The 13,580-nt window shown below is 43.0% G+C and overlaps 1 protein-coding gene across 8 annotated transcripts in view; it reads left to right on the top strand.

Moving 5' to 3' along the window:
- MIOS (meiosis regulator for oocyte development) overlaps window positions 1-13,580 on the top strand; it is a 52,617-nt gene that overhangs the window by 5,615 nt on the left and 33,422 nt on the right. For all 8 annotated transcript variants that reach the window (XR_008558092.1, XR_008558091.1, XR_008558087.1 and 5 more), the window contains 2 exons: window positions 3,597-4,938; window positions 5,264-5,362. Coding sequence is in view for 1 of the 8 variants with exons in the window: in XM_054726114.1 (XP_054582089.1) it covers window positions 3,645-4,938; window positions 5,264-5,362 (1,393 nt within the window). In the remaining 7 variants the exon portion in view is untranslated. The remainder of the gene's footprint in view (window positions 1-3,596; window positions 4,939-5,263; window positions 5,363-13,580) is intronic.

Here is a 13,580-nt window from a genome sequence, read left to right as displayed (position 1 = left end):
TGAGCCAATTTAAAGAAAACTATTAAATAACCACACAGGTGGTACATGAATGACTAAAGTTTGAGAAACCCTAATCTAAACCAACTCTTATTGTATAGGCGAGAAAACAAAAGGACCCAGACACAAAGTCCTTTCTAAGGCTTATAGCTAATATACTAATACATACGTTAGAGCTAGGAATAGAACTCAGTTCTTCTTAATGCATTCCAGTGTTTATTCTGCAGTAGGGCTGCTGCTTATTGTTGAAAGTTGAGGAAGAGACCTCTGTCTTACTAGTGGCATTGCATTTTAAATCTGCATTATGGTGGCCACATATGGCTATTTATATTAAAAGTAGAGGCCTGCCACGCGCCCCTGGACCCGGGTGAAGCTGGATCCCGGGTCTGGGTGAGGCCGTGTGCCCCTGGATCCGGGTGAGGCTGGGCCCCGGGCCCGGCTGAGGCCACGCGCCCCTGGGTCCGGTTGAGGCCGTGTGCCCCTGGATCCAGGTGAGGCCACACGCCCCTGAGTCCGGGTGAAGCCACGCGCCTCTGGGTCCGGGTGAAGCCGGATCCTGGGTCCGGGTGAGGCCGTGTGCCCCTGGATCTGGGTGAGGCTGGGTCCCGGGCCCGGGTGAGGCCACGCGCCCCTGAGTCCGGGTGGGGCCGTGTGCCCCTGGATCCGGGTGAGGCCACACGCCCCTGGGTCCGGGTGAGGCCACGCTCCTCTGGGTCCGGGAGAGGCCGTGTGCCCCTGGATCTGGGTGAGGCTGGGTCCCGGGCCCGGGTGAGGCCGTGCGCCCCTGGGTCTGGGGGAGGCCGCGCGCCCCTGGGTCCGGGAGAGGCCACGCGACCCTGGGTCCGGGTGAAGCTAGATCCCAGGTCTGGGTGAGGCCGTGTGCCCCTGGATCCGGGTGAGGCTGGGTACCTGGTCTGGGTGAGGCCGCGCGCACCTAGGTCCGGGTGAGGCCACGCGCCCCTGGGTCTGGGAGAGGCCATGTGCCCCTGGGTCCGGGTGAGGCCTTGCACCCCTGGGTACGGGTGAAGCCGGATCCTGGGTCCGGGTGAGGCCGTGTGCCCCTGGATCCGGGTGAGGCTGGGTCCCGGGCCCGGGTGAGGCCACGCGCCTTCTGGGTCTGGGTGAGGCCACGTGCCCCTGAGTCCGGGTGAAGCCGTGCCTCTGGGTCCGGCCGAGACCAAACCAGAGGGAGTCGGACCTCCGTTACCACCATTTGTCCACCATCCAGAGCTGAGGGGTCAGTGCTGACATGTACACATAAGGAACTGGTGGACATTGAAATTGGGTCTCAAAAGAACTGTTGGTCCAGAAAGAAACTCACTACAGACTGATTCATTTGCCTGTCAGCATAACTATTATTGCTCGTCTCACATTCAGTTCTTATAAGTATATCTCTAGTGACACATGATCTCGCTCATCTAGGGGAAATGATGAACAACATAGACTGATGAACAAGAACAGAACCAGAAACAAGGAGGCATCGATCGGACTATCGGGCCTCAGAGGGAGGATAGGGGAGGGTGGGGGAAGGGGGGAGAGATCAACCAAAGGACTTGTGTGCATGCATATGAGCCTATCCAATGGTTAAGTTCAACAGAGGGTTGGGGCATCCGTGGGGAGGGGTGTGGGATGGGAATGGGGGGATGAGGACAAAAATGTGACACCTTAATCAATAAAGAAATTAAAAAAAAAAAAAGTAGAGGCCTGGTGCATGGATTTGTGCACCAGTGGGCTCCCTCGGCTTGACCTGTGCCCTCTCGCAATCTGGGACCCCTCGAGGGGTGTTGGAGAGCCGGTTTTGGTCCGATCCCCTCTCCTCTTGCCTCTGAGATTCATCAGTCTGTTCCATGTTTCCATGCCTGTGGTTTCTGCTCCTGCATTGAGAGTCTGCATCCTGGTTCTCAGTGCACGTCATAGCTACTGGACAGTCAGCTGGTCGCTTAGACTTTTATGTATATAGATTAATTAAAATTACATAAAATTTAAAATTTATACTAGTCATATTTCTTGGGCTCAGTGGCTCACATGTAGCTAGTAGCTACCATGTTGAACAGTGCAGATTTAGAACATTTCTATCATTACAGAAAGTACAAATGGATAGTACTGATCTAAACATGATTCATAATGCCTTAAAATATTACCCCCTTCAAATAGGTGATACTTACTAATTTTCTCACTACACTGAAGTTATTTTAACCTTGAGGTTAAATTGAAGGTACTAGTAACAGTGAAATTAAGATAGTTGATCTTGGGAAATAAAGCCAGAATGGAGTTCTCAGATTTTTACCAGTCATCTTATTGGAGGAAGTTCCTTTTTTTTCCTTTTTATCATTAAACTAGAGGCTTGGTGCATGAAATTTGTGCCCAGCCTGCACCCTCTCCAATCTGGGACCCCTTGAGGGATGTCCAACTGTCCATTTAGGCCCAATCCCGATGGGCCTAAATGGGCGGTTGGACATCCCTCTCACAATCCAAGATTGCTAGCTCCCAACCACTCGCCTGCCTGCCTTCCTGATTGCCCCTAACCATTTCTGCCTGCCAGCCTGATCACCCCCTAACCACTCTCCTGCCAGCCTGATCAACACATAACTGCTCCCCGGCCAGCCCAATTGCCCCTAACTGCCCTCCCCTGCCAGTCTGGTCGCCCCTAACTGTCCTCCCCTGCAGGCCTGGTCGACCCCAACTGCCCTCCCCTGCAGGCCTGGTCACCCCTAACTGCCCTCCCCTGCAGGCCTGGTCACCCCCAACTGCCCTCCCCTGTAGGCCTGGTCTCCCCCAACTGCCCTCCCCTGCAGGCCTGGTCTCCCCCAACTGTCCTCCTCTGCTGGCCCAGTCACCCCTAATTGCCCTCCCTGCTGGCCTGATCGCCCACAACTGCCCTCCCCTGCAGGCCTGGTCCCCCCATCTGCCCTTCCCTGCTGGCCTGGTCTCTCCCAACTGCCCTCCTCTGCTAGCCTGGCCTGATTGCCCACAACTGCCCTCCCCTGCAGGCCTGGGTCCCCCCAACTGTCTTCTACTGCAGTCCTGGTCCCCCCCCCAACTGCCCTCCCCTGCAGTCCTGGTCCCCATCCCTCCCAACTGCCCTCACCTGCTGACCTGATCTCCCCCAACTGCCCTCCTCTGCTGGCCTGGTCACCTCTAACTGCCCTCCCTGCTTGCCTCATCGCCCACAACTTCCCTCCCTGCAGGGCTGGTCCCCCCCAACTGCCCTCCCCTGCAGGCCTGGTCCCCCCAACTGCCCTCCCCTGCAGGCCTGGGTCCTCCCAACTGCCCTCCCTTGTTGGCCTGGTCTCCCCCAACTGCCCTCCTCTGCAGGCCTGGTCACCCCTAACTGCCCACAACTGCCCTCCCCTGCAGGCCATCATGTGGTGGCCATCTTATGTCCACATGGTACCAGCCATCTTGTGTCTTGGAGTGGTGGTCAATTTGCAATTACTCTTTTATTAGATAGGATATTATCTTGGATTCATAGCAGATAGAAGAAATATATATACATTGAAAAACCGAGTACCTGTATTAGTATTTCCTGACTTTCTGAATAGTTTATTCAACTTAGAATTATATTTTGTTAACATTTTAAACTTTTCATTTTTAAACAGATATTCAGTGAATGGACCTGACTGGACACTTTGAGCACATCAATAAACATGAGTGGTACCAAACCTGATATATTGTGGGCACCACACCAGGTTGATAGATTTGTTGTATGTGACTCAGAACTGAGCCTTTATCATGTGGAATCTACTGTGAATTCGGAACTCAAAGCTGGATCTTTACGTTTATCTGAAGACTCTGCGGCTACTTTGCTATCAATAAATTCAGATACACCCTATATGAAATGTGTTGCTTGGTATCTCAATTATGATCCTGAATGTCTCCTAGCCGTTGGACAAGCAAATGGTCGAGTAGTACTCACAAGTCTTGGTCAAGATCACAACTCAAAGTTCAGAGATTTGATAGGAAAAGAATTTGTTCCAAAACATGCACGACAATGCAATACTCTTGCATGGAATCCATTGGATAGTAACTGGCTTGCTGCTGGTCTAGATAAGCATAGAGCTGATTTTTCAGTGCTGATTTGGGATATCTGCAGCAAATATACTCCTGATATAGTCCCCATGGAGAAAGTGAGACTTTCAGCAGGTGAAACTGAAACAACATTATTAGTAACAAAACCACTTTATGAATTAGGACAGAATGATGCTTGTCTCTCTCTTTGTTGGCTTCCACGGGACCAGAAACTTCTCCTTGCTGGTATGCACCGTAACCTAGCCATATTTGATCTTCGGAATACAAGCCAAAAGATGTTTGTAAATACAAAAGCTGTTCAGGGGGTGACAGTAGACCCATACTTCCATGATCGTGTTGCTTCCTTCTATGAAGGTCAGGTTGCAATATGGGATCTTAGGAAATTTGAGAAGCCAGTTTTGACTTTGACTGAGCAACCAAAACCCTTAACAAAAGTTGCATGGTGTCCAACTAGGACTGGTCTGCTTGCCACTTTAACAAGGGATAGTAATATTATTAGATTATATGATATGCAACATACACCCACTCCCATTGGGGATGAAACTGAACCCACAATAATTGAAAGAAGTGTGCAACCTTGTGACAATTACATTGCTTCCTTTGCTTGGCATCCAACAAGTCAAAATCGAATGATAGTTGTAACTCCCAACCGAACAATGTCTGACTTCACTGTTTTTGAAAGGATATCTCTTGCCTGGAGCCCAATTACATCTTTAATGTGGGCTTGTGGTCGTCATTTGTATGAATGTACAGAAGAAGAAAATGATAATTCTTTAGAAAAAGATATAGCAACAAAGATGCGCCTTCGGGCTTTATCAAGGTACGGACTTGATACAGAACAAGTGTGGAGAAACCATATTTTAGCTGGAAATGAAGATCCACAGCTCAAGTCACTCTGGTATACTCTGCACTATATCCTTTGTGTTGTGAATTTTCAGATGAATCAGATAGAAATGTTCTTGAAGTTTGTTGAAAGGTCAGTCTAAATATACTGAATGTTTTATATGCAAATACAAGTTATATAATGCTAAAATTACAAACTAAAATTGTTTAAAACTAGAACTTGAAATACTGCTTTTGCAGATTGTGTAGGAGGAAGAAAGTATAACTTCATAATAGAGTAGAACCACCTTGTTTGCACTGACGCCTATTATGAATTGGCTTCAAATCAAAATAAATTTAGCTTTGAAGTATTTTATTATGTATTATTAGTAGTATTTCCTATGCATTTAAATACTCATGAAGCAGTATACAGAAGATATGGACCAGAAATCTCCAGGCAACAAAGGATCATTGGTTTATGCAGGGATTAAATCAATTGTAAAATCATCTTTGGGTAAGAAAATTCTATTTTCTGCAATATGTTCATAATTGTTGTACTTTTATATTTCCCCATTATTTATGTATTTCAGGATAGTATACATAAATACTTTTTTTTTCTCTTTTGGGTTTTGAGTAGATATTTTTGTAAATTGTTGAGTTAAATGCATAATTGTTTTTTATGAAGACCCATTTTGCGAGGTATTACATTAGATGATTTATAGGATCCTGGTTGTTAGTTAGAATTTTATTATAGTATTTTGTTTTTATAAAAACTAAATTTCTCATTGAAGAAGCCCCCTTTTTATTTTGTTGCTTACTTTCACTTAGCTATCTAATGGCAAGGTCTATATGTAATTGACACCAAGTAGGGCCTTACTTGAAGGACCCTTACCTGAAATAGTCCTTGCTGATTAAATGAATGTGTGAATTACTATAGGTTTGAAATTGATAAGACTATTGAAGAATAAAGTAAAGAGGACAAAAGAACCGAACTTACTATTTTTTTCCACTGACTTCTTTAATGTTTTTATTGGAATTAAGTTGTAGGTTATATTACAGTCATCTCCCCAAATGAGGATTCCATATCTAGCTTTTGTTAGCAATCAAATTTGGGCCTAATTCAAGCTGCTAGAAAAGTTCACATTTTTTAGTCAGAGTGTTAGCAGAAGTAATAAGCCCAACTTGGATTTTAATACGACTTTCAATACTATACAAATAATACTAAGTAAATGCTATTTTTAATAGTAGGTTAAGTATTTTGATTAAACTGTTAAGATTTTTAAAAGGACTGTCAACTTTAGTTCAGTCCAACTGGAGTGGCTCAGTTGATTGAGCATTGTCACGTGCGCTGAAAGGTTGCCAGGAGTTCAGATTGCTGGACAGACCACGTGCCTGGGTTGTGGGTTTGATCCCTGGTTGGGGAGCGTACCGAAGGCAACTAATCGCAGTTTCCTCTCACATTGATGCCCTTTCCTCTCCCTCCTTCCCTCTTTTTCTCCCTCTTTTTCTCCCTCCCTCCCTCTCTCTCACTCTCTCTCAGCATGTCCTTGGATGAGGATTTAAAAAAACACACACAAAAATAGCTTTAGTTCACATTGATAAAGATACAGTGGACTACTTTTATGACCTATTTCATTTAGGTGTTCTCATTAGCTCTCCACCAAAAAAGTAATTTTTATTATAAAAAAATGAGTGAGTTCAATTTAAAACTTCTGTTTTTTATTAATATAAGTAAAAGGACTGATATACTGTATTACCCCTATCAATGAACCTGAATACCGTGGTTCATGATTTTAGAATTACTGCAAAGAATTAAACATGGAGTTTATAAAATTTTTAGTATTTTATCTAAAAAGTAGATCAGGTCACATTGCATTCTCAGTTGTTCTGAGGTTTATTATTTTATTTTATTTTTTAATAAATCTTTATTGTTCAGATTATTACAATTGTTCCTCTTTTTTCCCCCCATAGTTCCCCTCCACCCGGTTCCCACCCCACCCTCTGCCCTTATCCTCCCCCACTGTCCTCATCCATAGGTGTATGATTTTTGTCCAGTCTCTTCCCGCACCCCCAAACCCTTTCCCCCCGAGAATTGTCAGTCCACTTCCTTTCTATGCCCCTGATTCTACTATATTCACCAGTTTATTCTGTTCATCAGATTTTTTATTCACTTGATTTTTAGATTCACTTGTTGATAGATATACATTTGTTCATAATTTTTGTCTTTAGCTTTTTCTTCTTCTTCCTCTTCTTAAAGAATACCTTTCAGCATTTCATATAATATTGGTTTGGGGGTGATGAACTCCTTTAGCTTTTTCTTATCTGTGAAGCTCTTTATCTGACCTTCAATTCTGAATGATAGCTTTGCTGGGTAGAGTAATCTTGGTTGTAGGTTCTTGCTATTCATCACTTTGAATATTTCTTGCCACTCCCATCTGGCCTGCATAGTTTCTGTTGAGAAATCAGCTAACAATTGTATGGATGCTCCCTTGTAGGTTACTAACTCTTTTTCTCTTGCTGCTTTTAATAATCTCTCTGTCTTTTGCTCTTGGCATTTTAATTATGATGTGTCTTGGTGTGGTCCTCTTTAGATTTCTTTTATTTGGGGTTCTCTGTGCTTCCTGGACTTGTAAGTCTATTTCTTTCACCAGGTGGGGTAAGTTTTTTGTCATTATTTCTTCAAATAGGTTTTCAGTATCTTGCTCTCTCTCTTCTTCTGGCACCCCCATAATTTGGATGTTGGTACACTTGAAGTTGTCCCAGAGGCTCCTTACACTATCTTCATATTTTTGGATTCTTTTTTCTTTTTGCTTTTCCAGTTGGGTGTTTTTTGTTTCTTTGTATTTCAAATCTTTGACTTGATTCTTGCGATCCTCTAGTCTGCTGTTGGATCTCTGTATATTATTTTTTATTTCAGTCAGTGTATGCTTAATTTCTAGTTGGTCCTTTTTCATATCCTCAAGGGTCTCGCTAAATTTATCGGCCTTATCTAGAAAATTCTTGAAAAACCTAACCGTGGTTTTGAACTCTATATCCAGTCATTTACTTTCCTCCATTTCTTTCATTTGTGACCTGCTTCTTTGTCTCCGCATTTTGGCTGCTTCCCTGAGTTGATAGAGTGGCTTTGTGTGCTAGATGTCCTATAGGGCCCAGTGGCTCAGCCTTCCCAGTTACCTGAGGTGGACACTCTTGGTGCACCCCTTTGTGGGCAGTGTGCAGTCTTGTTGTAGTTAAGCCTTGATTGTTGTTGGTAATCACTGGGAGGAATTGACCTCCAGGCCAGTTGGCTTTGAGGATCAGCTGTGTCTATGATGGGAGAACTTCTATACTGGAGACACCCTTATGAGACAAGACTTGCTTCAGTGGGGCTTTGGTGCTCACTGAGTCTGCCCCCTGATTTTGTCCCTTATGGATCTGAGGAGTTGTAATCTGGATGGTCCCACTCTGACCACTGGGTATACTGGCTCTTGGATCTCTAAGGAGGTGCTAATTTAGCCTCTGCCTGAGGCCACCCAGTAGGAGCTATGGAAAGATCTGCAAATTCCTCTTCTTTGTTTGGGGTTTAGAGGTGCCCAGATGAGGCCCAGCTCTGAAGCAATACAAACTGCTGCGGGGCCTTGGACCTTCTTTTGGATATTCTGGGTTTCACTGACTCAGCTGCAGTCTGTTAGGTAAGTTTAGAATTCAAAGGACCAGGGCATTCATATGCAAAAGCCTCTGCACTCAGCTTGGATGGGGCGGAGTCTCAGGGCAGAGCATACAGCAATGGCTTCCCATCAGCCCTGCCCTAAGAGGCCCCCCCAGGTCTCAGTGTCCTGAGGTAATCGCTGCAAGCACCTCTGAGAGAAAGCCGCCTTCTAATTTCTCCTGCTGCCAGACAGTCCAGTTTCTCCCCGTGTGAGTCTGGGTCCCCAGAGTCTCACCCGGAACTGGAGTTCAGAGCAGTCGGGAGCTTTTGTCTCCCTTCTGCTTGAAGAAGACAGCCACGTACTCAGTTGCCAGCCCTCTCCACGCGCGCGCCTCCGTACCTCTGCCTTTACTTCCACAGCTCCTGTGAGTCTCAATGTGCTTTTTCTTTTTCCTTCTAGTTGTAGAATTTCCACTCAGCCAGCCTTCTTGTGGTTCTGGATGATGTCCATTTTGTCTTTTAGTTGTAGTTTTGAAATTGTTGTGCGAGGAAGCAGTTCAGGTGTTTACCTATACCGCCATCTTGGTTTCTCCCCCCTAAGGTTTATTATTGTTTTTGTTATATTTTGATGTTTTAGGGAAAACCCAACAAACTACCTCTGAGGAAAAACAAGAGGGAAGGTGGAATATCTGTGGTTTTGGTGCAGTAGGGACAAACTGGATATCTTGATTTAAGTCAAATGGTCTTCACCCAAACTAAAAAAAACTACTGTTGGAAGGATTTTCTCATTGCTAGACCTTCAGCTTTTTGTTTGGTTTGGCTTATATATTTTTCTTTGTACAACCCGAAAGTAATAGGTAGAGAAATGACTGTCAAAGATAGCATTCCTAGGTTTCAATCTTTTATCTGGCCATACTCCGTTCTCTAATGGTATCTGTAATACCATTGTATTAATAATAAAATACCATTATGTGTTAATAATTTAACACATAATAATTCTATACATTGAGCTATCTTGTCCACCATAATTAATCAAATTTATTATAACACACAGCTATATTTAAACTTTGGTGGCAAATATATTTAGTGCTTACTATGAATTAGACATCATGCCAATTGCTTTCTCCATGTTACTTTAATTCTTACTACAATATGAGGTAAATTTATTCACTCATTCACCAAATATTTATTACTTGTTCACTGTGTGCTAAGAATTGTTCTAGGAACTGGCGACATAATTATGAACAAGATATCAATTATGGATACGGAACAAGATAGCTAAAACAGGCAGTTGTAACATGAAGAAGAACAGACAATTATATATAGAATTCCTGATCTGATTTGTAGGTATTGAGGTTTCCTGGAGGAGGTAAAGGCAAAGACAAAGTCCAGGCAGGGAGCAGCATATGCCTGAGCCCCAAGGTGAAGGAGCGTAGCATATGCAGGTATTGCTGGAACAGAGCATGTGAGAGAAAGTGAAGAAAGAATGGATATTAGAAAAGTAAGCAATGGGTAACTCAGGACTCATGGTAATAATTTAGGGAGATTTATCCTGTAATAAGGGGAAACCAAGGAAACATTTTAAAGAGTAGTGGCAATTAGATTGTGTTTTAGAGCTTTCACTGTGAGGAATGAATTGAAGAGGATCAAGATTGATAGCAGGGACCTCAGAAAAGCCACAGTAATCAGGAAAGATATGATGGTGTTCTTACCAAGGTTAGTGGCAGAGGAGCTAGAGAAATGTGGATAAATTAGAGATTGGGACCCAATTTAATGACTAATTGGATAAAGGGGATGGAGGAGGAAAAGATAACATATAGTTAGCTTAGGAAACTGGTTTAATACTGATATCAGTTAATTATATAGGGATTACATAGGAAGAGCATATTTGAGAAGAATAAGAATTTATTTTGGAATAAGTTGAGTTGAGATAGCTAGATGGAGATATCCAGGGGGCAAGAAATTTAGAGTAGGTTGAAGAAGTAAAGTCATCCATTTTACATAATTCAAGAAATTTGACTAGATGAAGAAGGATAAAAATATATACAGTAGTAGTAGCAGCAGGTGAATTTGGGGTCAAAGAGGACTTTTGTATTGCTTTGTTTTTGTTTTGAACATGGGATTAATTTAAGTATGTTTAAATGCTGATGGGAAAAACCCCAAAGAAAGAGGTTGAAGATGAGGAGATAAGGAGGTGAAGAGCAAAATACCTAGGAATGGGTGGGAAAGAGATCCAAAGCTTTAGGTAGGAGTATGTGCACCTTTTCCATATTAGCCAGAGGGAAAGGGGCAAGGTATACAGTTTGTTTAAGGTTCAATGACAAGAGCTGAGGGCTTTGCTTGTTGGGAAAGAGCAAGAAGGTTGTCTAGAGAAGATGGGGAGAAGAACAGAGAGAGTTGTCTTGAGAAACATCGGAAGGTTGTGGGGAAATGTTTTACCAGAGGAAAGAATAAACGGCAGTGTGGCAGGAGAATTAAGAGAGCGACTCAATTGTTGACCCTTGGAATCTAGCTTGGATAGAGAGGAAAATGGGAGGAAAAGACTGGTAAGTAAAAATATGAGTGGTCAAGAGAGTATGAGGTTGAAGTATAGGAAATTAGATTTTCAGAAGACTTTGAGGTTGTGGTTAGACAGTGGCTCTTTTGGCCCTGGCCAGATGGCTCAGTTGTTTGGAGCATTGTCCCATGAACTGGAAGGTCACAAGTTCGATTCCTGGTCAGGGCACATACCTAAGTGCTGTTTTATCCCCAATCCGGTGCATACAAGAGGCAACGGATCAATGTTTCTCTCTCCCCCTTCCTCTCTTTCTAAAAATCAAATCAATAAAAATATATCCTTGGTTGAGGATAAAAAAAAATTGGCTCTTTTAGAGGACAATTTGGAGAGTGTCCATGAAAGTGGGTAAAATCTTGGAGGTGTTGACCACTGGAGATAAAGAAGCAAAGGATCAAAGAGGCTAGTTTACTGGACGGACTAAGTACCATATTTCTGGTGTATAAGACGACTGGGCGTATAAGATTTTCCTGGGTTAAAGTACGCCGGAAAATACGGTAGTCCAATATATCTAATCCATTATATCTAATCCCATCAATATAGTCCAATATACTGTATTTTCCGGCCTATAAAACGACTTTTTAACCCAGGAAAATCTTATACACCCAGTCGCCGGAAAGTACGGAAAATCTTATACGCCCAGTCGCCGGAAAGTATGGTATTGAAATCAACAAGTATGACGAGAATGCTTGCTCCGAAGGAATGTCTTGTACAGTCTTGTAGAGCAGTTTTCACAGTGTTCTCAATAGGTATAATTTCTTCCTTTTAAGATAGAAAATTGTGGAATAAATTTTGGTTAGCTTTTCATACAACATGGTGAAAACTGATCTAGAGAACTTGTTTATTTAGAATTACTTGAAGGGGTAAAATAGCTAGGATTTAGTGTTTTTAACAACAAAATGTGCTTTAAGACACTGGATAATTTTACTTCTTTGTTTTTATATAGATATAAAAATGTAACATATTAATGTCTACGAATAGCAGAGTGTCTTATTGCTGGTATAGTGTTTGAAACAAATTTTTAAAAAATGGTTTTTAATGTTTAAGTGAACTTGTTTCTCTTGCAACCATCAATAAAACATTGATTCTCTTATTCATATATATGGCAATCTCAAATTTGGGGGATAGAATTTCATCATTTAGAATTGCGTAACATGCATAAATAGATTTTAATTTTTTCAGTGAGATGTTAAAATCATATATTTGAAATTCATTTTTAAAAAGTTCACATACAAACTTATTTCCTTCAGTAATAAAGTTTATATTTGTTTATTGGATATTAAATCCACACATGTTAAAAATCATAAAATGACTATATACTTAAAAATCCACAATAATATCACATTGCTTATTTGATAACCCTAATTACTTATAGCATAGTTATCAAGCAGTAAGAACATCTTTGAGCAGCCAAAATACATGACACACTTTTCCACCTTCTAGCAGTGAACTCTTTGGATTCATATATATTGATCTCTATTCTATTTCATGACAAAAGTTGTGTAAAAGATGAACTCTTAAGAAATTGAGAAATCATTTGAAAAATAAATGGCTGCTTTTTGTTTACCTGTTTAAAATTGTTATTTTACCATTTATTAAATAATATCAGCATTTAATCCAAAATTTATAGGGGCAATCCTATCTAATAAAAGAGTAATATGCAAATTGACCATCACTCCAACACACAAGATGTCTGCCCCCATGTGGTCAAAGATGGCTGCCCCCATGTGGACACAAGATGGCCAGCAGGGGAGGGCAGTTGGGAGGTACCAGGCCTGCAAGGGAGGGCAGTTGTGGGCGATCAGGCCAGGAGGGGAGAGTAGTTGGGGGTGATCAAGCTTGCAGGGGAGGGCAGTTAGGGTTGACCAGGCCAGCAGAGGAGAGAAGTTGGGGGCGACTGGGCCTGCAGGGAAGGGCAGTTGGGGGGGACCCAGGCCTGCAGGGGAGAGCAGTTGGGGGGGACCAGGTCTGCAGGGGAGGGCAGTTAGGGGTGACCATGCCTGCAGGGGAGGGCAGTTAGGGGTGACAATGCCTGCAGGGGAGGGCAGTTAGGGGTGACCAGGCCTTCAGGGGAGGGCAGTTAGGGGCAATCAGGCTGGCAGGGGAGCAGTTTGGCATCAGGCTGGCAGGGGAGTATTTAGGGGGTGATCAGGCTGGCAGGCAGAAGCAGTTAGGGGCAATCAGGAAGGCAGGCAGGCAGGCAGTTGGGAGCCAGCAGTCTTGGATAGGATTGGGCCTAAACGGGCAGTCGGACATCCCTCGAGGGTTCCCAGATTGGAGAGGGTGCAGGCTGGGCTGAGGGACACCAACCCCCCCCCCTCCCCCGTGCACAAATTTCGTGCACTGGGCCTCTAGTATGAAAATAAATACCTTAGTACATCTGCAGTTTGTTTTATCTGAAATTTAATGACTACATTCTATCTAAACAATATACATTTGGAAAAATAACTTATTTTATTTTATTTAATTATTCAAAGTTTCTTATAGTTCTTAAAATTTCACTTTTTAAAGCTAAAAGTGATTTTTTTGTCTCAAATGACTTCCATCATT

The sequence above is a fragment of the Eptesicus fuscus genome, chromosome 14 (assembly GCF_027574615.1).
Source record: "Eptesicus fuscus isolate TK198812 chromosome 14, DD_ASM_mEF_20220401, whole genome shotgun sequence".
NCBI lineage: Eukaryota > Metazoa > Chordata > Mammalia > Chiroptera > Vespertilionidae > Eptesicus > Eptesicus fuscus.
This window is presented reverse-complemented; position numbering and strand designations above follow the sequence as displayed.